A 24,176-nucleotide genomic window follows, 5' to 3' on the forward strand; every position below is an offset into this window, starting at 1 on the left:
CCACCTCCGGGGGGGTCCCACTCGCTGGTGTGCAACAGCAAACCCGCGCGTGCACACGCGGCCCCCGGGGGAACTGAGGCACGCGCAGCTCGTGCAAGACTAAGAATCCCCCCTCCCGCTGCTTCGTCACCAGGTGCAGCGGCCTGAGCCGGCCTCCCTGCGCCGAACCCCCCGCCACCTGCTCCGGGCGGGGTCCCCCGCGCAGTCCCCGGCCACCAGCGCCCTCCCCAGCGCGGCCACTGACGCAGGTAGAATTCACCCTTTGCGGGAGGGGCGCGTGGCAGCAGCTGGGGGAGGGGTGGCCGGACTGGGGGCCTGGAGCTGCGAAAGCTGCAGAGGGATGCCCCCCCCCCCCCCGCAATTTATCAGCTATCAGCTAATTAACCCCTCCCCCGCCCCACCAGCTGCTCACCCGCGAAGGGCCACGCCCTGGAGCTGCAGTGGAGACCAGGCTGCGGGAGCCGGGGCTGCGCAAGCGGAGGGCAGGTACCAGCTGCGATGGGCCCCCGGAGGGGACTGGCCATTCCCGCAGCCTGGTACCGGCCTGGTCACTGCGGGGAGAGGGTTCTGCTCCCAGCAGACAGGGGTGCACGTTGCCCGGGGAGTGGGGCCTGCACTTGCTGCCTGACCTGCTCCAGGCTGCCCTGGCCTGGGGGATTTGGGGGGCAGCAAAGGGAAGGCCAGGCTGGCTCTGAGCCTGGCACAGAACCCCCCCCGGTCCCCCCCAGGCAGGTGCGAAAGGGCCACTAGACAAGGCCAGAGCCAGGCACCTTCTGTCGTTGTTTGCATCTATGCAAAGCGGGGTCCAGAGAACAATGGCAGGTTTGTGTCTCCACTCCGATCCCGGGGGAGGGAGGGAGGGTGTGTGTGTGTGTGTAGGATGGTGGGGGTTTGCAACTTGCTTTGTGTAGGTGTGACCTGCATCATTGCTGGTTGGGTGGGCGGGCCTACAGGATGGAGCAGGTTTAGAATCATTGAACCAGAGGAGAAAATCCCGGGGACTCCCTGGCGCTGCGAGGTTGGGGGCGTTTAACCCATGGGGTTCCCTACGGCTGGGTGTGAGGCAGGGTTAGTCCATGGGAGCAGCTGGAAAGGTGGGGTCTGCATTCAAGGTATCCTGGCTCATGCATGTGATATGAGTCTGTGCCCACGAAAGCTTATGCTCCAAAATATCTTAGTCTATAAGATGCCACAGGACTTCTTGTTGTTTCCTTCGTCCAGGTGTCTGGGTGGATATAAAGATCTTCCCCTTCCTGGGTGTTTCTTTCCCTGGTCGGTGATTGTTTGCTACGCTCTGGCCGGCACATTTCTGCTTCTTTTTCTGGCGTCGCTGGGTTAGCGACTCAGTTTGCCACTGATGAGCGTATTTGTTGGAGGCGTCCTTTTACTACTGATGCATCACCTTGTTTGTGGGCAGTTTCTTGTTCTCTGCATCTTGTTTGTGTTGCCAGATTGTCAGTGTCATGTTGTTTGTCTGCATTGGACAGCCCCTTGTGTTTGTCCTTTGGCTTCTGGGATGTTGGGTCATATCTTCCTTAATCTCTTTTTCAAACTCAACCTACCCAGTCACTTCAGCTTGTCTCATGCGGCTGCTGTTCCTTCCCTTCAGTTGTCTTTGGTGCTTGCCTCTGCCAGGGGCTGAATTGTAAACATTTTTGGAAAGATATGAAGTAATTGGAGGGGGTCCAGGGAAGAACTAAAATGATTGAGTCCAGAAAATATGACCTGTGAGGGAAGATGAAAAGACAGGTTTGTCTTAGTTTGGCAAAGAGAAGACTGAGAGGAGACGTAACAGCAGCTTTCAAGTACCTAAAAGAGGGGTTACAAAGAAGGGAGAAAAATTATTCTCCTGGGCCTCTGAGGATAGGACAAGAAGCAATGGGCTTACATTGCAGCAAGGAAAGTTTATGGCTGGACATTAGGAAAAGCTTCCTAACTGTCAGAGTGGTTAAACCCTGGCATAAATTGCCTGGGGTGGTTATAGAATCTCCATCATTGGAGATACTTAAAGCAGCTTGGCTAAGTATCTAACTGGCATGATACAGACAGTGCTTGGTCCAGCCGTGAGGCAGGGGACTGGACTTGATGACCTCTTAAGGTCCCTTCCAGGTCAGATTTTCAATGCACATCTTATGATCAGAGAATCATAGACAACGGGCATCTGTCTCTACAACCTGTGCACTAGCTCAACCATCAGATCTGGGCTGGAGGCTGCATCCATGGGGGAGGTTCTCTGGCCTGGGCTGGGCAGGTAGCCAGACTAGACAGGCAGAATGGTCCCTTCTGTTCTGGGCGTCCATGGCTGTGATGCTCTGCTGGGCCTGCAAGGACACCCACCCCATGTTGCAGCACCATCCCCTCTCACCCGGCTGGGATTTTCACTCTAGCCTTTGTCAGTCATTGCCTCTGGGTGAGCCCTGTCGGTGACAGCGTCTAGAGCAGCAAGCTGAGTGCCGAGCAACCTGTGCTGTATTCACGGCTCTTTGGCACTCAACTACTGCGTGATTTTTGGGCCAGGTGCTCCCTCTGCCTTGTTCACCCACCTGTGAAATGGGGAGACCAATCCTCACCTGCATTGTGAGGACTGAGGATGATACGTGAGAGTTAGGAACTATTAGTCTGTTCAGTTTGGTCTCAACCACCATTTCCCCTGTTTCCTGTAAGAGAGATGATTGGCACAGTGCCTGTAATGTCTGTGCTCTTTAAAACCAGGAGCTGTCCAATGTGTCTGGCTCTTGGTGTTCTGGGCAGATGGGCGGCTCCTCTCACAGGGAAAGCCCCACATCTCAGGGAACACCTGCCCTGCTCAGGAAGAGAACTAATTGTTGGCACTAGCTGCAGGGTAGGGGCGGCTCTAGCTCTGCTGCCAGTAATGACTGGATGGTGTTAAACGCAGGCCCTTTGTGCACGGTGGAGCATCTGTCTGTCTGCTCTAATCCTGGTGAGAAGGAGACTGCTGAGCCCAGCTCTGCTGGTGGCAGAGTGGGATTGGTAACGGTAACGGAAGGAAAACAGCTGATCCCACAGAGTAAGGCCAGAAGAGCCCATTGGGATCATGTAGTTGCACTTGCCTGGCACAGACCAGAGGACCTCATCCAGTCCCCGCTGCAGACATCCAGCCTGGCCCTGAATTCCCGGAGGGATGGCGCATCCTCCATGTTCCTGTGGAATTTGATCCTCTGGCTAACCGCTGTCGCTGCTCAGAATGGGGGCCTGGTTGCTGACTGGAGCATGTCTGCCTTGCGCTCCCAGCCGTCAGTTCTCATCGGGGCTACACTCCAGAGCCTGTTAGCCCCTGGGGGTTTCCCCCATTATGGACTGGGATCACCTACCCCTCAATCTGGGGTTAAGATGGTAAAAAGATCGAGTTCTGTAAGCCTGTCTCTCACATAGAGTTTTCTGGCCTCAAATAATTGTGGTTTTTCCTGCCCATCTGCAGTTTTTCAGCATCCCGTGGGTGCAGTGTTCCCACATCCGTCCTGCTGATGCCACCTGCAGGGGGAAAAGTCCCCCCCGGCTCCTTGGGAACTGTTTTGTCTACAGCAGGAGCTCATGTGACGTTGCCTTTCCCCCAGGAATTGCAGCATTTTGTATGGTGCAGCAGACAGACCCCGAGGTCTAGGGCAGCACAAGGAGTTGAAGCTGGGTCTCCTGCCTCATGTTAGCCCCCTAGGCACTAGGCCAGCCGTCCTCCTGAAAAGCTCCCCCAAGGGAGTTCTGTGCAGCCAATACGCTTGGGGCTGCAGCAATGCAGACCAACCCATCTGCGTTTTAGGCACGGCAGACGTGACAAAGAAGGATTACAGAAAATCATCTTTCTGGAACTGATCTGTGCCTCAGTTTCCTGATGGAGTTAGCAGTGCTGCACCCTCGGTGCCAAAGGGTGAACCCTGCTCCTGGAGCAGAACAGGGGATGTGCATTGTGTGCCGTGGCAGAACGAATGAGCCTTTAAAGAACTGGTTGAAACTGAGCCCGACACGGAGATGAGCGGGAGATTGTGTGAGCTCCCTAGGGACTGAGCAACAACACAGAGTACTGGAAATTCCAGCAGTCAGTGTTTCCTGTCAGCTCAGTGCTTGGGCAGCTGCCCAGGAGAGATTCAGGTGCTGTTCAACTGATTGTCAGAGCGCACAGAGTGGACAGCCTGAGTTTATCTTGGTGGTGCACATTTGCCTGTGCCTGTAACAAAATTTATTCCACCCATGGATGGAAAAGATTATCGGGCACACTGCCAGCAGGCGGCACCACCAAACCCAGCTGGAGAACAAAGCGGGGTATTGTGGCTGGCCTGTGGGGAGAGCGTGCAGCTGGGAGTGAATGGGAGATGGAAGGTACAGCTAAGCCCCTCTCTGTCCATGGCCCCGAGTTTTAGGGCTTGGGGCACCTGACTAGGGCCGGCAGTGCAGGGCTAAAAGAGCAGAGTGGATGGCCCTGGCTGGGTGGCTGGGCTGAAGCCCAGGCTTAAGACACCCCCACCCCATTGAGTGTCCCAGCCTGGCCAGGATGCTAGGGCCCGAAGTCATCTCAGAGCTATGGAGTCCACAGGGCTGTCCCTGCTGAGTTGTGTGTGGCCTCAGGGGCCAGCCCACCAAAGGGATCCCACCAAGCGAGCACTCACCGGCCAGGACATAGACCTGCCTAGTGTGTTCCTGTGACCACCCCAACACAGATGGATCACAACGAGCTGTATGAGGCACTGGCTCATTGGATGGTGGCATTGTTTGAGCCAGGAGACTGGCTTACAATAAACCACATTTGGCTGGTTTTATTTACTCTGTGTTGGGCTCTTTGGATTTGCCTGGTTGTTTCCCAGCTGTGATGGTTGCACTCAGCCTCACAGGGGCTCAGGGCTGGTGACTCTCTTGGGATCTGATCCTGAGATTTGGCCTTTTTTTCCCCCTTTATGCAGCTGCAGCGGGGGAATCTTGGCTTCGCTGAAAAGTTTCAAGGTTGAGAGTGAACTGACATGCAGCTCACGCAATTGCAAGGCTCCCAGCCACCCTTCTGTAACGGTGCTGCATATCTCCCCAAGACTGGCCTCTCGCTCGCACACTTAGGTCCAGGTAGTGAAGGCACTCCAGGGTGTGAAGAAGCCACAACCTATGTGCTGCAGCTGTGTTGACCACACCCCTCTGGTAGACAAAGGCATGGTGTAAGCTACCCCTTTGAGAGTGGGTTACCTGTACCAAGGGCAAAAACCCCTTCTGCTGCTGTAGTCTGAGTCTGCACTACGCGGGTTAAACGGGAGTGGCTCCATGTTCCAGTGCAAAACCTAACTGAAAACCAAACAACCTTTGGAAGACATTTGACAGCACCACCACCTGCTGCCTCCTGACTCTGACCGCTCCACCTCGGCCAAAAAGAAAGGGGCTAGGAAAGCAGCTCCCGGGGCAGCTGGTATTTGTAGGTCGCCGCTGCAAGGCTTGCTGGGAGTGGGGCGGGCAGGATAGGAGCAGCTTCCTGCCTTTGTTACAGGGCTGGGTGCTCTTTGGGCCTGGCTGCTAGGTCAGGGGAAGGACCAGGATTCTTGGCAAGGGCGGAGATCAGCTGCACTAAGAATTCCCCACGGGTACCTCCAGGCAGCTGCAGGTGGTGTGTGGTGGGTGTTGCCTTTCAACAATAGCTCCGATGCCCTTGCCAAGGCCAGGGTGGGGCAGTGCCACCCCGGGGGCCTTGGACTGCTCAGGCTGCAAGTGGGAGACCCAGAGGGAGAGAAGCTGGAGCTGGCTGCCCGGGGACAGCATACTTGAAAGTGGCCCTGTTCTGTGCCTTCCCGTGGAGGCCAGGCGCTGTTGGAGACGATGGGGCCGGAGGGAGCATTGGGCAGCCGGCTGTTCTCGGGGGACCTGGGGCACGTAACTGGGGAGCAGCACCAGATGCCACGTACAGCCGCGCTGTGTGGGAGCAGCGCCGACCGCCTGCAGCTGTCGCGTAGAGCAGGTGGTGCCCAAATGGGCAGCCACCCCTCGCCTCTCCCCATGCCAGTCATGCCATAGCCTCAGCAGCTGTCTGGCCCTCAAGCGAGTGCTGGCGCGGCTGGGAAGGGGGTTGGTGGCTTTGGCAGAGGCCGAAGGGGAAGTTCACCCAGCAGGGGCGTTTCCACCTGTTGGTCTGTACAAGTGGCCCTGGGGCTGGACAGTGAAATGCCCCCCCCGAGCCTCTAAGACAAAGGTTCCCCCTCCTCTGCAGCATGGACCCCTGACTCTGGCTCCTGCTCCCTGGGTGGGGTGTCCTTGTGGCTGGCGCCCCCTGCTGGTGAGGTGAGGCATAGCAGCTATTCGCACGCAGGGTCTGCACCTGCCACAAACACTTGCCACTTGGCCAGTGTGCAGGTCAGGGTTGTGTCCCACTCCGGGGGCCTTCGGAAGTATCATCAGCCCCAAACTCCTGTCCTTGTGCTCCTCTGGGCTGGCTGCACACTCCACAGGGCTGGCAGGGAACCTACTGGCTGCATGGACTCCAGGCCAGGGACCCTAAGACAAGCTGGCAAAATTCCCTCCACCTGACCTTTTCCTTCTACCTCCCTGGACTCCCACCCAGCTGACCTGCACCTTCAGCCCAGCGCCTCTTGGGTCTTCCCTCCCTTCAGGGCCGGGGATCCCCCAGGAAATCTCCATCCACAGGTACTCACTCACATCCAGCCCCAGCACCTGCTCTGCAGTCTAATGGCAGCCAGGGTAATCCTCTCCCCAGCTGGGGCTCAGCACCAGGGGGCTGTCTCCAGGTGAGCCAATGCCAAACCCCTCCGTGAAGGGTTGGAGGTTTTAACTTTTCAGGCACTGAGCGGTGCCCTCAGCCTTCCCACCAGCTACTCCTTGTTCTCAGGGACTTTCCAAGGGTTTTTTTCCTTTTTGTTGTTAAAATCCCCCTCCTAGGCGTGGTTGCTCCCAGCGACAGGACGAGTGGGTTAAAGATCAACAGGAAAGCATTTTTGAACTTGAAACCATGAAAGGGCCACGCTCGCTGTGCCCCACACAGCAGGACGCTGCTGGAGACCCCCGGGCGGATACAGCCAGGCATACAGTTGCTTTGTTTGAGCAACTGCCCAACCTGGCCCTTAATGTGCACTTGACTGCCTGGTTTAGGGGAATGTGGTGCAGAGCAGAGCTCTGTGGAGTGGATGCAGGGTCTGTCCCTGAGTCGCTGGTCTTTAGGGCCGGCTCTTGCCGCGGTTTCACCTGTAGGACTGCCTCACCACCCTGGGGAACAGCGACAGATGAGCCAACGCTGGCCTGCGCTCTCAACCTGCAGACGCCAGCTGCTGCCCAGGTAAACTCGGGAAGTGGTTGTGCAGAGACGGGTCTGGCCTAGGCTGTTGCTATGTGGAGCATGAGGGGATGAGAGCCGGTAACCAAGGGGATGAGGGCCACAGAGACGTCAGCCCCTGGGAGGAGAGTTTAGCGGCTCGTATAAGAGCACCGGCCTTCCCTCTCCAGGTGCTACATCTCCACAGTCCCCCAACTACCTGCGGCTGCTCCCTCTCTGGCCCAGTGCGTCTGCTTGGCTTCCTTTCCGAAGGCTGCAGCTGGAGGTATTGCAGCTGTGCCAGCTGGCCACCCAGCTGCTTCTGAGCAAGCCCCAGGTGTCCGGAACCTGAGAACCCATAAAAGCCAGGGAAAAGCTCCCCAGGATTCAGCCCCACCTCCTGGGGTCCTGCTCAGGATCAGTCCTTCCTGCTCCACAGCCATGGCTCCCAGCGCAGAGCCAGAATCCTGGCCCCTCTCCAGCACAGGTAAGCAGCCACCCATGTCTCCAGGGCTGTGGAGCCACTGGGGTTGGGGGAGATTCCATTCAGGGCTCTCTGGGGAACCCCCAGCTCAGGCGTTGTTCCCAGAACCCAGGGCTGGAAGCACCCCACCCACCCAAGCCACCAGTCTGCCACTGCTGTGACCACGGAGGGGATCTCACAGAGCAACCAGGAGCCGAGGTGAGTCTCAGCTGAGCATGGCCGGGAGGGGTCCCTGGGCCTGTTCCTTTGCTGCCCTGGGCTGAGCCCTGCAGAGGATGAATTCTAGGTAAGCGATGATTGTGTCTGGGCTTTGAAGAGGCTGTACTGAGTCTTGGCAGGAGCTCCCCGTTTGCCTCATTCCCTGACAGCTCTCCTGGCGTCTGGCCTGAAGGGCTTCATGCAAGGAGCTTGTGGTAGGAAACGGGGTCGGGAGGCTCAAGGGTCAGCCCTGGAGTGACTGATCCCTCAGGGAGATGTGGGGAGGCACAAAGAGTGGGATAGCGGCAAAGGGGTGGGGCAAGGTAGGGCGTGTGACCCTGTCGAGTCGTTGGATCCGGTTCCCTGCCTGCTGGAGCTGGCCACACCCATAGCACCACCACCACATCTCCTATTGGCCAGCCCCAGCTGTCTGCTGCTGGGACCAGTGTGTGGGGCTGAGCCAGGCAGGGAAGCTGCCTGTTGGAGCAAAGTCTGGATACCGTGTATGAAGCAAGCAGGAGAGTTTATTGCACACCCAGTGCTGGTGGAGTGCTGCAACCTCCATCCCAGACCCCACACCCCCTCCGCAGAAGAGCCCTCAACCACTCACCAAAACCTTGGACTGCCCCCCAGCAGAAATGATTGCCCCCAGTGGGTTAAAGGGTTGTTTGAAGGCCCAGGCCTGATTCTGCACCCCCCACCCAATGTAACTCCACTAATTGCCTTTTGGCGTGAAAATGACCTTACAAACTGGGCCTTTTAAGAACTTTCCCTCGGCACAGAACAGTCTGAAAAGAACAAGGCCGGGCACAATCCTTAGAGGGACGAATTGACGTCTCATGTGCCAGTTGCACCTGAAGGGATCCAGCAGTAACTGAGACACAGGACGGTTTGGTGTTCCCTTGTTACAGATGGGGGAAACTGAGGCACAGAGGACATGCCACATCTGACATGCAGGTCTGTGGTAGAACAAGGAGCTGAACACAGGACTCCTGAATCCCAGCCCTTAGTCATTCGGGGTCGTCCCTGCCGCCAGCAGCAGCTATGAAGACGTTGCTTGTGTACTGGCTGCACTTTTCAGTTCTGTCCATGGGAGAAGGTAAGGGGATATGTCACCAACAGTACCTTGGGGATCACAGTTGCAGTGAGCTCCGCCCCCTTCCCACAGCGCCCCCTGCTGGGCCTAGCCAGGAGTGCCTCCTACCACTGGCACTCCCACCCCACGGTGCCCCCTGCTGGATCTACCCAGGAGCGCCTCCCACAACTGGCAATCCTGCCCCATGCCCCACAGCACCCACTGTTGGATCTAGCTGGGAGCTCCTCCCACATCTGGCACTCCTGCCCCATGCCCCACAGCACCCCCTGCTGGACCTAGCCAGGAGTGCCTCCTACAGCTGGCATGCCAGCCCACCCCTTCCTCACAGCGCCCCCTGCTGGGTCTGGCTGAGAGCTGCTCCCACATCTGGCACTCCCGCTCCCACCCCACAGCGCCCCCTGCAGGGCCTAACTGGTCTGAAGTAGCCAGGAGCATCTCCGAGGCCGAAGGTTGCCCCCCACCCCGCTCCCCACAGTGCCCCCTGCTGGGATAGGTAATTTCAGACCCTGAAATTCACTGATAACTGCACTTTTTCCTCCCTGCAGCACAGTTGGTATCTGAGGTGGTAGCTCAGTTCGGGGGGGACGTCACTCTGAGCTGCCTCTTCCCGTCCCAGCCCAGGATGGACCTCCAGCGCCTGACCGTCACCTGGCAGAAGGAGCTGGTGGGGGCACAGGCCCTGGTGGTTCACAGTTACTATTATGGGAAGGACCAGCTGGCAACACAGAACGCAGCTTATAGGAACCGGACCCAGTTGGATGCAGACGGGCTGGCCCAGGGGAACGGGTCCCTGGTGCTGAGGGCCGTCCGCACGCAGGACGAGGGCGTCTATCTCTGCCACGTCACCTCGGCGCTGGGCAGCAGGGCTGAGCGCTGGGAGCTGAGAGTGACCGGTGAGTGCTGGGCACACGGCATCCTGGGATAGGCCAGAGCGGGTCCAGATGCTGCCCTGTAAAGACTCTGGGTCTGGATGGGCCTGGGATGAGGGGTTTGGGGTGTAGGAGAGGCTCAGGGTTGGGGCAGAGGGTGGGGGTGCAGGCCTCAGGGCAGGGATGGCCCCAGGCAGGAGTGGGGAGGGCAGGGCCAGAGTCTTTGGACATCCGGAGGGACTGGCAGGGCAGCCTGGGGCCTGCAGCAAGGGTCAGTCACCCAGCCCTGCACTAACTGCCAAGGGCAGAGGAAGTGAAGCACCACTGCTCTGTTTTCCCCACCGCGTGGCTAGGGGAGAGGTTGGGCGGGGGGGGCAGGGAGAAGCAGGGCCTGGAGCAGAGGAGGGTAGGTCACATGGCCAGCGTCCCGCCACGTCCCCATTTGCCAGTTACACCTGCTCACATGGGTGGGGGGTGCAGAGGGTTTGGGTTGTGATCTGGGGCCAGGAGTTGGGGCGTGGGAGGGTGGGGTTGTCACACGCAGGCTCTCACTGGGAGGCGCTTACCCTGGGCACCTCCCTGGCTACTGCAGCTGGCAGCTGGGCCCAGCCTGTGTTTCCCTGCCTGGGATGCACCCAGGGAGGAGGCAGCGTCAGGCCAGTGGGAGCTGGAAGCATCGTGCTTGGGGCTGAGCAGTGCACAAGACCCCCTTTCCCCCTGGGGTGGACGCTGCAGAGACACATGCAGGCTCCAGCCCCTGGTGGTTTGGAGCGGCATGGGGCAGGCATGTGACTGGGCTGTGGGACAGTCTGCCCAGCCCTGCTGTAGGGTGCAGAAGAGGGGTTGGGGTGTGGGAAGGGCTGGGGCTTGGACCTCTTCCTTGCCCCCCCCCCCCGACTTTTGGCCTGATGTGTCCACACCCAAGCCCCTGGCAGGAAGGACTCCCCTCTGGGCACGGGGGATGCCCTGCCCTGCCCCTCACAGCACTCAGCCACTGCCGGCTCACACCCATGCGCAGCAGGCGCCAGCCAGAGCGATGCTCCTGGGAGGTGCACAGAGGTTAGCAGGTGGGGCAGCGGGAGAGACCTGGCCTGATACTGGTGGGGCCTTGGCACGCAGCTGCATACAGCCGCCTGTGGGCCTGGCTAACGCCATGGGGCTCCATGCCCCTTGCAGCCAGCAGGCAGTGTGACTACACCCCCTGCAGCGGTTGCACAGAGCTGGTGCAAGCAGGCTGCCAGGGCTGGGAGCTGCTCCCCCAGGGGAGGCGGTTCACCCGGAGTGCTGGGAGACATCTCGCCCAGCCCTGCGGCAGCGCTTGAAACTCCAGACGTGTGGCCAGAGCCGAACTCTCAGCCCAGGGCCAGACTCCGCCTGGAGGCCCGATTGCGAGCCCCTCCCTGACCCCCTGCCGCGTCTCTGCCCCCAGCCCCGTTCAGCGAGCCCCAGCTCACTGTCAGCATCTCCGGCACCGGAGTCCGCCTGACCGCCTGCGCCGGGGGCGGGTACCCCGCGGCCACCCTGTACTGGCTGGACGAGGCAGGCGGGAACGTCACGGCAGAGGGCGCCACAGAGCAGTCGGCAGATGAGCAGGGGCTCTACCACGTCACCAGCTGGGTCATGGTGCCGCCTGCGACCCGCCGTGCCCGGCTGGCCTTCGTGTTGAGCCCTCGTACGCTGGGAACGCCGATCACCCGGTTCCTGAGCGTGGAGATGAGCCCAGGTGAGTCAGGGCAGGTGGGGAGTGTCCAGATAGCAGCAGTGCTACCCTGGGGACCCTGAAGATGGGGGGAGCCCAGTGGGAACAAGGGAGCCCCATCCTTCCTCCCCATCCACACCCCACTGGTGGATCTGCCCTGCCAGCGCCCTAGGGCCCCACCCCTTTCTCTGAGCATTCGTCCCAGCTGCCATCAGGGGCAACCCCCACACTGTGCCATGGCCTGATCCCCTCACTCTGCTGCAGAACTCCTGGATTCCCCAGTCTCCTGCCTGGGGATCCGCCTGGCTGTCCTCTGCACCGCCAGCCTCTTCCTCGTCCTGCTGGCCGCTGCGTTTCTCTACTATCTCCACCAGCGCCCGGTCGAATCCAACTCCAGGGGGATGGCTGAGAAGGAGCAGAAAGAGGCCCTTTGTCCGGTCCCAGCCAGCCCCAGCTCAGGAGAAGCCGGCCCCGCTGGCAATGAGCAACCAGGCAGCACTGATGCAGATTGATCAGTTGGGGCTTAGCTGCAGCCACCATCAGCCACATGGGCTCTGTCAGGTCCTGACACCTGAGCGCTAGAGGGAGCTAGGACAATCCCACTGTTCTGGCTGTACCAGCTGGCCAAGCCCCTCTGCCTGCTGCCCTAGGCCAAGAGCTTGGAGACCCACCTTGTCCCCTGGCGGAGTCACTGAGGGGTCTCGGGCTGCAGTCCTGCCCCAGGACTCCGGCTCTTGTATTTTCCAACCAGGGCCCCCCGAATAGCCTCCCCCTTTTGCAACAACACCCCTTCTGGGAGTAGAGGCAGCCCTGGCCCAGGATAGTGCATGAGCCCAGCTAGCTGTGGCAGACCTGCCAGATCAACCGAGGCTGGGGCTCCACCTGTCAGCCCTGTAGCAGATCCCTGGCTGCCCAATACTTGTGTGAGCAGCTGTGATTGTTCCTCTGGCTGCCCTTGTCCTGTCCAGCTCTGCCAATTGTGCAGCTGGCACTTGGGGTTTGTCCTGTCCGCCTCTCCCCCACCTGTGCGTTGAGTGTCTGGGTTTGATAGGATGTCCTGCTTGGTTATGTTAAACATTCTTGCTATACGTTTCTGTTGGAGAAAACAGGCCTGTGAGCTGAAGCTCCAAGTGTTGAGGTTTCGAATGTTGACTTGCACGAGTCTTTGGCTGCGTCAGACTTATTGGTCTTCCTTGCTCCGGGCAATTGGGAAGAAATGCCTCAGTTTCCCCATCTATAAAATGGGGCTATTACTGCTGATGTCTTTGTGCTGCCATGAGAGCTGCTGCATGTTCAAGCGAGGTGTTATTTATTATTAATGTTACTAAATCTGTTCTGGTTTGGCCTCAAAATTCGTGAATCTGGTCTCTTGGCACCGGATTCTGAGAGCGGAAGCGCCCTGAAGCAATCTAGCACTGTGGTTCCCAAACTTTTCAGGAACCTGGCCCACCGCCCTGAGAGAAACGATTCCGTGGCCCTGCCACATTTCTCAGCTGAGTCGATTTGCTCAGAAACATCACATGGATTTACATTTACTCCGGTTATGGTCTTCCTCGAGAGTTTTGCAACCTAGCAGTGAGGAACACAAGCTGCGCAAGGATCAAATGCATTCGCGTTTCAGAGCCGCCACCGAGCCCCCGTCTTCAACCGCGAGTGCAGACGCGTTTTCAAAGGCTTATTCATGGGTGGAGGTGGTGGCTCCAGCTGGCCGGCTCCCCTCTGCACCAGCTCACTGGAGCCCGGACAGGGTATTTAAACCACCTCCCAGCTCCAACGGGCTCCCTCCTTTCTCCCTTGCCACAGGGAGCGGGGGCAGCTTCCCTGCCCGTGTGTTTGGATGGGGGAAGCAGCATTTCAGCCACCTCCCCTCGCTGCGGCTCTGTGAAGAGCTGCAAGGAGGGGAAATGGCTGGGCTTTCAGGGCTCCTTTGGAGACTTCCCGGAGCGCACCCATGGGTCGTGGCACACCCATCAAAAACCACCGCCCCAGAGCACCGTGGGGGCTGGGGCTGGATCCCCAGCTTTGTCTGCTGCCAGGTGGAAGGGGTGGGTGTGGGGGTGGCAGGGGGGATGAAAAGATCCCAGAATTCTGTGGGCTGCAAAGGGGGCTCAGGAGACATAACCCTTCCCCAGGTTGTGAGGGCTGGGAGCTTCGGCACCAGCACAGGGTGAAAACAGCTGGTGCTCAGCACCCAGCAGAGAACCTGCAGCTCAGCCCCACCCCCAGCCTGCTGCTGTCGGCTGTTCAGCCACCTGCAGGAGGCACGGGGGAGACGGGGCAAAGGGAATGCGGGAGGAGGGGGCTGCCCCAGATAAAAGGGGTGGAGTGTGCCTGGAGGCGAGCCCCAGAGCAGATCAGATCAGAGGTCAACTCCCCGCACCAGGGAAATCAGAAAGTCTCTGTGCAGAAGAGGGCAGGACCTGAGCAACTGCTGTGGTGCCCACGACTGGGTCAAGGGGCTGTTAGGAACCAGCACGATCCTCTCCTCTCCCTTCTGCCCTGGACTCCCCCCCCACCACTTCTTCCTGCCTCTCCCCGCTCCTGGGGCAGGGCACCGTGTGACACCATCTCACATCTGTCCTGGGAAAAAACCACCGCCCGGCTCCCACACCCGAACTGGGAAGTGGAAACCCCTCGGAAAATGCTCCCCAATTCTGGCTGAATTTGCACCCTACCTGTCGTGTGAAAAATGCCCTGAGCTTGTGAGCAGGGTGTGCCTGGACCCCAGGCATCTGCCTTTCCTTGCCCAGCAAAACTGCTTGTGCTTAAATATGGGACCAGCTGGACCAAATGGTCTGCCCCAGCTGTACACAAGGGCCTGGGACTGGGGTGGGCGCTATCAGCGTGAACACATTAAGACATTCACTGGCTAAAGCACATGTGCACGAGGGCTCTGTGGCGATGAACATATTTACACGCCAGTGTGGCCGTATGATGTTCAGCAGAGGTGGTGGCCGTACCGTTTGCACACAGCGAGCACTAAGCATCACCAGCTTGGAGCACACGCCTGGAACTGCATTGTCAGCTACGCCGGCTGCACCAGGGCCCTGTGGCCAGTCAGCTACACCACTGGTTTGCAATTTGTGTTCTGGGGAGCCGCTGCGTATGTCTGGGATACCCCAGGGGGCCCTCCCCTCTGTCTGAAAGTTGTAGGCATCCCCAACAGACAATGGCGAAAACCTGCTGTGACAGGATCCCTGGGGTGCAATGTGCACCCCCTTAACTCTCAGCACTGGGCTGCCTCTCGCAACACTGGGCCAGTGACAGTCCACAAACCCCTCCAGATGCTGTTATCACTCACCCAGCAGCCTGTGCAGCCCCCACACCCAGCTCAGCTGCAGGAATGCCACTGAGCCACTCACCCATTTCCCCGAGATACACCAGCCCAGCACTCCAGCCCGGAAATAAACCCTCTGACCCCGCTCCTGCCCCTTTGCCTAGTGCATCCCCCCTTGGACAAAGGCAAGTGGACAGGCAGCAGCCTTTGTAATCTGGGCTGTGATTCCTCCAGCACGTGACTGCAGATTTACTAACCCGGAGCACGGATGTTAAGAAGCCGGAAGGGGGAGCAGAGTCTGTGACAAATAAAAACTTTGCAGTCTCAGTTCTGGACTGAGCTAGATTTGAACCCAGCTGCCTGTGTCATAGGCACCTCATAGCTCTGGGCACACAGGCTGGATTCCTTCCCCGGCTGGGACCACTCTCCCTGCTTCAGAGTATTTCACTTCCAGCCCCTCTGCCAGGGCTGCGATGGGACAAGGGAAAGGCCAGGTGGTGATGTCACTGCCCCTCTGATACCTTATGTCCAGTGGCTGGAAGGATTCTTGATGTGACCTGGGGCGGCGGGGTGGGGGGTGTTAGGCTGTGCATGTGCCCTCCCTGAGCAACTCCTGGGAGAGTGGGTCCTTCTGGAGGGACCATCAGCTTCTCTCTGACCAGGTAGGGCTGCTCCTTTGCTGCCTGGAAAGGCCGGCTGCGAGGGGCCACCAACCACACACTGTATTTCTGTGAAACTCCGACAAGGCTTTTTAATGATACCTCACACTGCACACATTGTGCGACACACATCACAATCCCATCACGAAGCTGAATTCTGCCCAAGAACAACTTCATGGTGTTTGTAGCAGCTCTGTCTCAAGAAAATCTTCATTGCCCTTGAATCCAGCCCAGCAGCCCGGGGCCTGTGCCCCAGAGATGTCACCAGGAGGTTGGGCCCATTTTGCTCAGCACAGACATGCAGGATCTGGTCCCAGGATCTGGCTTCCTGCACATCGGTCTCTTCGACGGGGCTCAGGGCCCAAATGATCCTGGCAGGTCAAGACATGTCTGCACAGGGCTTCCAGTGATGTCAGCTGAGAAGGGGTAGGATCAGCACTGGGCCCAGACCCAGCAAAGGGACCCAGCTGCTGCCCAGCCCTGCTGCGAGAGAGAAAATGGGGAGGCAATTATGTTTCCTCTAGGTCCAATTTTCTTGGTCAAGGCCCAGACTCCGTAAGAATGACCCAACTGGGTCAGACCCAACGTCCATCTAGCCCAGTCTCCTGTCCTCTGACAGTGACCAATGCCAGGTGTCTCACAGGGAACCAACAGACCAAGTAATCATCCAGGGATCCATCCCCCTGTCGCCCATTCCCACCTTCTGGCAAACACAGGCTAGGGCCACCCTTTCTGCTGAGCCTGGCCAACAGCCAATGGGGGATCTGTTTGCTATCAACTCAGAGTTCTCTTTTAAAGCCTGTTAAAGCCCCAGCCTTCAGAATGTCCTCTGGCCAGGCGTTCCGCAGGTTGCCTGTGCACTGTGTGACGAAATAGTTGTTTGTTTTGAACCTGCTACCTAACAATTTCATTTGGTGACCCCTAGTTCTTGTGTTATTGGAACAGGTAAATAACTTTTCCTTATTCACCTTCTCCACACCAGTCCTGCTTTTACAAACCTCTGTGATACCCCCGCCCCATCTCCTCTTCTCTAAGCTGAAAAGTCCCCGACTTTCTGATCTGCCCTTAGGTGGCAGCTGTTCCAGACCCCTCATCATTTTTGTTGCCCTTTTCTGAATATCATTGTTCTTTGTGGGGTGACTGTTTCCAGAGAAGCATATTTCATACAGCAATAGCGACGATAGAAAGTGAACAAGATATTCCTGTTTATTCTAGAGCCCTTGACAGTCCACGAGCTGCCCATTGGTAACTCAGAAGGTAGATGACACAGCCTCTGTCAGGCTGGGGGCCACCAGCTGGCAGTAAATGTGCCTCTCGGCTAGGCCTTAGCTATACCTAATGCCCAGGGTCAGCCTAAGATAGATCCTGATTGTCACAGAACCACCACAACCCGATCCAGGGCAGCTGGTGATGCAGCTCAGTGAAGAGGAGTGTGACTGACTGTCCCAGTCTAGGGCAGGGCTCAGCAATCTCCAGCATGAATTCCACTCTGGGTAAACAAGCTGATTTAGAGCAGCATGCAGCTGGGGCTCCAACCCCCTCCTCCCCCATGGAGCATGGGAGGGGACCGGAGTGCAGGGCTGGGATCACTGGACCCCCGGGGTGGTGCAGTGGCAGGAACTGACCTGCTCCCTGTGCAGGCTGCCAGGGCCCCAGCTGTTGCTGGGGCAGAGTGAATATGCTCCTGGCACAGGGGGATGATGCTGGGAGGGGAGGGTGTCACTGCTGTTTATGCTGGATGTCCAGCCCAATATGTTATTGCTGTGGAGAAGGTGAGTGGGGTGCAGAGGGTGGCCAGCTGTTGCCAGGAGGGGGAGATGCATCTCCGGGCTCAAGATGCTGGGGTGCTGATGGGGGTGTGCAGAGCCCAGCTCGGTGGCTGGTTATTGATGGGGGTACTGGCTTATCCCCCCTGTGCCCACCACCCACTGCCCTCGGGAGGGCTCAGCTCAGCTGGGAGGGAGGCTTTGCCTGACCTGTAGTGGGAGGGGAGGAAGCCCTGTCTGCGGGGAGCAGACCCATCTCCATGATGGGGCAGTGGGAAGGGACAGGCTGTATAGGGCTTTAGACACATAGAGGCAGGGGTGGGGATGACTTCAAGGCAGAGCAAGGCCAATGATCACCCTAAGCGGTAGGTAATGCTCTGCCTCGTCAGCTATTTATGAATGAAGCATCTGTGAGCAGGACAATTAGTGACTTTAAAACTATCACCAGCACTCGGACCGTACCTAGAGGTCGAAGGGTCAAATTTCAACACTCTGCCTGGGAAAGGTACCGACGCCTGCTCTAGGGCTTCACCCTCCCACCCCACGGCTCTGCTGGCACCACTCAGTCCTGACCTGCAACCCCCTGTGCCCCACCACGGGCTCCCCCCCACACTCACCTGCAGCATTGCCCGCATTCTCCACCCCCGCCACCCCGGTCGGGATGCAGCTGGTTTGAACCACTGTGAGTTGTCTCATTGTCAGTGTCTCGCCCAGCGCCGAGGTGACGTGGCGGAGATAGACGCCCTCATCCTGCCTGCGGACGTCCCTCAGCACCAGGGACCCGTTCCCCCGGGCCAGCCCCTCTGCATCCAGCCAGGTCCGGTTCCTATAAGCCGCGTCCTGTGTCTCCAGCTGGTTCCTCCCGTAATGGTAACTGTGAACCACCAACGCCTCTGCCCCCTCCTGTTCTTTCTGCCAGGTGAGTGTCAGGTGCTGGAAGTTCATCCCGGGATGGAAGCGGAAGAGGCAACTGAGGGTGATGTCCCCCCCGAACCGAGCAGCGACGGGCAACTCAGCTGTGATGAGTCCTGAAGGGGGATGGGGATGGGACAGGGATTCTCTCCAGAGCTGGGGAGTGGGAGCTGCAGGTCTCAGCTGCAGTCCTGCTCCACCCACCCTGCAGCAACCCCAGAGGTCTGGGCTGCAGTGACACAGCAGGGTCACAATTTATTACACAGATGGGGAGACTGAGGCTAGAAGGCCAGGCACGGATTGACGCACGGTCACCCGGACAGCCTGTGACAAAGGCAGGAAGAGAACCCAAGAGTTCTGGCTCTGAGTCCCACCGGGTCTAACCACTAGACAACACTCCTCCCAGCCTCTGCTGCTCCAAGGCAGGACTCCTGGGTTCTCTCCCAGCTCCGGCAGGGGGCGGGACCTAACGATGTGGGCGTGGCCAGGAGCAGGCTGGTTCCCAGCTTTCTCTGCCATGAACACGAGCAGCTCCCCGGAACCTCCCGCGGCAGAGGGGCGCCCCCTTGTTCCCAGGGGAGGTGGGGGCAGGGCCGTGAGGCCGACAGTCAATCAGAAGGCAGTAGCCCGCCCCGCCGTTCAGCTCACAGCGAGTCCCTCACGCATTGCAGCGGCCGCTGCCCCGCGGATCTCCGGGCCCCCCGGGCGGGCAGCGCTTCCAGCCGGGCCCCGGGGCGGGGCCGGGCCGGGCCCGCAGCTCCAGGCCGGGTTCCTGGGGGTCTGCAAATGAGGAAAGCTCGAGCCCCTCCCCCACTGGGGCCAGCCCAGCAGCCCCCCAATGCTGCCCCCCCGCGGGCCCGGAGCGGCTCTGCCCCACACCCCGCACCGCCGGCCGCTGTGAGCGGACAGAACACGGGGCCCCCGGCAGGAGGCGGTACTCACCCCACAGCGCCCCACACACGGCCAGCAGGGGCAGGGCGCGGCCCGGGGCCATCGCGGTGCAGGGGCCGAAAGCAGCTGGAAGAGACCGGGGGGGGAGGGGGACCCCGTTAGCAGGAGCCGGACCCAGCGTCTGCCCGCAAGGACGGGGCGCGGGGCCTGAGCTGTCCCCGGGTCCCCCATCGCCCGGCGTCGGCCCCGTGGGAACCTTCCACGGCCAGTCACTGCCCCCACCTCCCCATCGCCAGCCCCCTGCCCCATGGGAACCTTCCACCGCCCGTCACTGCCCCCGCTCCCCGCCCCCCGGATCGCCCCTACCGGCCGGCTGCGTGGTTCAGGGGGTTGAATTTGGCGGGTCCAACCACCGCCCAGCAGCTCCGCCGCTGATTCGTGCCCGACTTGAAACTTTTTGTTTCGCTCCGCAGTTAACGCCCCGCCCCGGGCCGGTTTCTGACTCTCCGCTGAACCCCGCCTGCGGCTTCCCCGCCCCGGGTACCCGCACCCCGATCCGCCCCACGCGGGGCTCCGAGCCCAGCCGGGCGGTGCTGCCCCGCTCCGGCGCTGGAAGAGCCCCAGGGGGCGCAGAGCTGCCGCTGGGGGTGAAGCCGGACACAGCCGGCGCTTTTGGGCTGTTAAAACCAGCGCCCGGCTCAGCCCGGGGACCCGGCGACACGCGCCCCCTGCAGCTGGGCCGCTCAGTGCCCCCCATCCCGGCAGCGTCGGGGGGTCATTGCAAACCATTGTCCTGGGGACGCGCCCCCTGCCCAGGGCCGCAGCCTGCAGGGAGCTGCCTCCGGCTCCCAGAGCCTCCCTCTGCGGCACCTGCCCCAGCACCCGCTCCGCCTGCGGGCGGATCCACAGACGGCGCTGGCAGGCTGGTTGGGGGGTTTCCCTTTGCCCGGGAATCACTTGTCCGCTTACCCCCAGCTGCCCCGCCCAGGCAGCGATGGACGCATGACTGGAAGGCTGGGGCCGGGGCTGGGGCTTTACAAATCCGGTGCTAGAAAATCAACCGGAACAAACCGGACCACAGTTCCCCGTGTAGACACACCCCGAGCGCGACCCCCCCCCCCCCCCCCCCCGCGGTCCGGAACGTTCAGGAGCCGGCGGGAACAAGCCGAACAAGGGAGATTGCCGGACCAGGTGAGGTCAGATCTCTGAGCTGGCAGGTCACCAGCCTCCCTGATGGGCTCACCTCCATCAGGCCTGCGGCCACCAGCGGTCCCCCTCCCAACCTCCCTAGTCTGGCTCTAACCAGCTGCTAGCAACTTGAGACTCTGCGACCAGAACAGAAAAGCAATCCAGTAGCACTTTAAAGACTAACAAAATAATTTATTAGGTGATGAGCTTTCGTGGGACAGACCCACTTCTTCAGACCATAGCCAGAACAGAACAGACTCAATAATTAAGGCACAGAGAACCAAAAACAGTAATCAAAGTTGACAAATCAGAAAAAAAAATTACCAAGGTGAGCAAATCAGAGAGCAGAGGGGCAGGGGCGGAGTTGGGGGGGGGAGTCAATCATTAGATTAAGCCAAGTATGCCAAAGAGCCCCAAGTCATTGTAGGGGCTCTTTGGCATACTTGGCTTTATCTAATTCTTGACTCCCCCCTCACCCCTCCACTTGCTGATTCGTTCACCTTGATCATTTTTTTTCTGAACAAAAAGCAGTCAAGTAGCACTTTAAAGACTAACAAAATAGCTTTTTTGCTAGTCTTTAAAGTGCTACTCGACTGCTTTTTGTTTTGATAGTGTATAGACTAGCAGGGCTCACTCTCTGTTACTATTCAACATGCAAGGCATTTTTTTCTGGTTTGTCAGGTCTCAGAGGGCTCTGTAATGGAGCAGAGAAAGGCACAGCAGGACCTCAGGGTAGGAAGCTGAAAGCAGAGCAATTCATGTTAGAAATAAGGCAAAAAAGTTCAACAATTAGGTTGATTGACCAAAGGATCAAACCATCAAGAAATATGATGGATTTTCCATCTCCTGGTATCTTTGAACAGACTAGATTCCTTTCTGGAGTGTGTCTGGTCAAAAACTCTCTGCTGTGCTACACAGGCCTGTGCTATGCAGAGAGTCAGATTAGATCGTCCAGTTATCTCTTCTGGCCAACAGCTGAGTGTGTCCTGGGGCGCAGCCTCAGATGTGTTACTGGGTGGCTGGCTTGGGGCCTGGAAGGAGCCCTCATTGCATGGGCTGGTCCAGAGGCGGTAGCTGAAACAACCAGTGTGGCTGGCCAGTGGCAGGACATCAGCCCTGCAGGGGAAGGGTGGGTGTGGCAGTGACATCACAAAGACCTTTGGAAGAACCTCAGCCTGTTGGTCAAAGGTGGTGGGGAAGTGGTGACCTCACAGAGAGACCCTGATGTCAGCTGGATAGGACAAACGTCCAGGGCTGGGGCAGCCCCAGAGACCCTGTGGCTTTGTTTCAGAAACTCTCCTTCCCGAGATCTCTCCTGGAGGAATGAGAGAGAGTTCCTGTTCCCACAGGTGAGCACCAGGAGAACTCCCTTTGGAGTTTTCTCCTGGTCTTTCACTGAGCTGGCTGGAAAACAGACATCCCTATTTGGAAGGTCAGCGCCTCTGCTGGGCTGGGATCCTGCTCCCTCTGAGCCACCTGGCGCCAGCTGAATTGTAGGCAGGGAAAACATGAGCCTGAAGTGGCCGAATTCCTCCTTCTGGGCCTTGTCCCTGACACCCCCTGGGGACATGAGGTCTCCTCCTTGTTTCCCTTTTCCTCCCTCTCTCCTTTCTCTGGTTTTCTTGCCTCTTTTCTGCTTTCCCCTGCACTCCTCTCAGTACCAGGAGCCATGTGTGGGGTTGGTGGCAGGGCGAGGAGGGGGGTGTTTCTGTCCAAGGCTTATGGTGGGAGGCCCTCCCAGAGAGGTGGTCTGGAGCTGAGCTCTGAGAGTGATTCCCCTCCCCTGGGGTCCTGGCCCATCTCTGGGCCCTCGGTGAGAACCCTGAGCCTCCCACCTCCCTGGGTCTCACCACGGATGGGGCGAGCAGGGGGCTGTGCAGAGGGAGGAGATGCAGGGCCTTTTGTTCTCTGTTAAGACCAAAGAACTAAGCCCTAAGCAGAGATGTGTCCGAGTGCTCTGGCTGCTTCTCTTCATCCCCTGTCTCTGAGCAGCTCAGGTCTCTCATTGAGGGTTTAGTTCTCAAATACGTACTGATCCCCATTGTGCCCTCCACACCACACCCTGTCCATGGCATGGGCTCTCCCTTGGCTGTACTTAACCCACCCGCCTCCCAGAGGCAGTAGCTAGGGGGACAGAAGAATCCTTCCACTGACCTGGCACTGCCGACCCTAAGGGTTAGTTTGGTTTCACTGTCTCGCAGAGGTGTGGATTTTTCACACCCCGGTGACATGGAGCGGTCCCTGTGTGGGTTTTCCATGTAAATGCTCCCTAAGGTGCTGTGTCTATGCTGGTTGTAGTAGGAGTGAGAGCCTACACTGTAGCACGACAGTGGCAGGGCATAACCTGTAAGAACACCACCTCCCCAAGCAACGGCAGCTGTCTCAATAGACACATTCTTCCCACGAAAGCTCACCTAATAAACTATTTTGCTAGTCTTTAAAGTGCTACTTGACTGCTTTTTGTTTTGATTCTTCCACTGGGGCATCATTGGGAGATTCACACGGGGGTGGGGAGCAGCAGTCTCCCCAAACCTGCTACTGCAGGACATTGGCTCCTGCCTTCCCTCTACCCAGGAGCCTGAGGAGTGTAGGACACTTTATTTTTTACACCAGTGGCTCTGCTGTTTCTTCGTGCCCCCCCTCGCCTGCCCCCAGACACACCGATTGAGAAGCTAGTTCACTCTCCTCTCCCACCCCTGCCCCTGGGCTATTCTTTGCACTGTCGCAGCGGTATCCAACCGGAGCTCCAAGATCGCCACACTTGCGGCTGTCGTCTTTCCATATTCACCACACTGTATTATACAAAACTTGACAGAGCAGCCAGGCACTCCCAGCCCCCAGCTCTAAGTAAATGCCCTCCCGCAGAGCCAGGATGCCCAACCGCCTGTTCTTATTCAATGCTGGCGACTCACCAGAGCCACCTTCGAGGCCACTGCTGGAGCTGCTCTTGTTGCGCTCTTCTCCCACATGTGCGCAGGGCAGGCCGATGGCACTCCTCGCGTGCGGCTCGCAGGAGGAGCTCGACAGCCGCAGGTTGGCCACCCCGCTATGTGTCACAGTGCAGGGTCCCATTCGCCGCATGGGCTGAGTGGTGAACTTACTGGACACCCCACGCTATCACTGAGGGATGCTGCACCGAAAGAGCAGCGGTGCAAAAGAGTGGCCACCCGCTGGGATCTTTCCCTGCTGTCAAGAAATAAGCTGTGCTGTCATACCGCAAGCATTGCTTAATTTACTGAAAGCTTTTCTGTTTGTCCAACTCTCCAGTGTTGGGGGGAAAAGATGATACCCCTCAGTGGGTGATCTGCTTTTGTCCATTTAATCCCACTTGTCTGAGAGACTCTTTCCTTTAGGAGGGACTGGCTCAGCTGACCAGGTAGGGCCCAGACTCCCACACAGACAGCGAGTCCTTAGCAGTACAGCAAAGGCACGTTTACGTTCTAAGGACTTTTTCCCAGACCACCTTTGGTGCTGGTTACCCTGGAGAAGCAGCCCAGCTTTGCCCTCAGCAGCCAGGCCTTTTACAGCCGTGTGTAGCTGCTCACAGGGGGGCTTGAACCTGGTACTAGTGGATCTTAGGGCTGGAGCTGGGTCGGCGTTGCCTATGGAAGCACTCAGGGCAGAGGGGTTGCAGGTGGAGCTAGTGACTCGGTGACACCCTTCACGAAATCCCCAGCCTAGTCAGGACGGGCTCACCTGGAAGCTGAGCAGCAGGAGCTGGCCTGTTTATTAGGTGCATTACGATAGCCGCCATTGTATTAGGTGCTGTAGTATGGTAACAGCTGGAGGTTCAGACTCCCGCGAGGAACACCGCCCCGCCCGCGCAGCTCGCCAGCCAGGTGTGGTGCCGCTCTAGCCCGCCCTGTCGTCTCTATCATCCTCCCCGGCGAC

General features: G+C 58.8%; 2 protein-coding genes across 5 annotated transcripts; one reads left to right on the top strand and one right to left on the bottom strand.

Moving 5' to 3' along the window:
• The first annotated feature begins 178 nt into the window (after positions 1-178).
• On the top strand, positions 179-12,918 carry LOC142003809 (CD276 antigen-like). 2 transcript variants are annotated; one of them, XM_074981099.1, is made up of 6 exons: positions 179-248; positions 7,438-7,928; positions 8,840-9,027; positions 9,570-9,917; positions 11,323-11,616; positions 11,857-12,918. In XM_074981099.1, the coding sequence occupies exons 3-6, from the start codon at positions 8,973-8,975 to the stop codon at positions 12,102-12,104; spliced, it is 945 nt and encodes a 314-aa protein (XP_074837200.1). In that variant the 5' UTR covers positions 179-248; positions 7,438-7,928; positions 8,840-8,972; the 3' UTR covers positions 12,105-12,918. The 2 variants fall into 2 exon arrangements, with proteins under 2 accessions (XP_074837200.1, XP_074837201.1); XM_074981100.1 differs by lacking the exon at positions 7,438-7,928 and having other exon boundaries at positions 220-248.
• Positions 12,919-15,637: 2,719 nt separating this feature from the next.
• Positions 15,638-24,108, bottom strand: LOC142003896 (butyrophilin subfamily 3 member A3-like). 3 transcript variants are annotated; one of them, XM_074981252.1, is made up of 5 exons: positions 23,982-24,108; positions 23,198-23,471; positions 19,149-19,223; positions 17,912-18,322; positions 15,638-16,011 (listed from the first exon to the last, which is right to left on the bottom strand). In XM_074981252.1, exons 2-5 carry the CDS (start codon positions 23,364-23,366, stop codon positions 15,941-15,943), a joined length of 726 nt encoding a protein of 241 aa, XP_074837353.1. In that variant the 5' UTR covers positions 23,367-23,471; positions 23,982-24,108; the 3' UTR covers positions 15,638-15,940. The 3 variants fall into 3 exon arrangements, with proteins under 3 accessions (XP_074837353.1, XP_074837354.1, XP_074837352.1); XM_074981253.1 differs by having other exon boundaries at positions 15,638-16,008; positions 23,198-23,468; positions 23,982-24,104; XM_074981251.1 differs by having other exon boundaries at positions 23,198-23,468; positions 23,982-24,104.
• Positions 24,109-24,176: the final 68 nt, after the last annotated feature.

Source organism: Carettochelys insculpta, chromosome 30, assembly GCF_033958435.1.
Source record: "Carettochelys insculpta isolate YL-2023 chromosome 30, ASM3395843v1, whole genome shotgun sequence".
In the NCBI taxonomy this organism is placed as follows: domain Eukaryota; kingdom Metazoa; phylum Chordata; order Testudines; family Carettochelyidae; genus Carettochelys; species Carettochelys insculpta.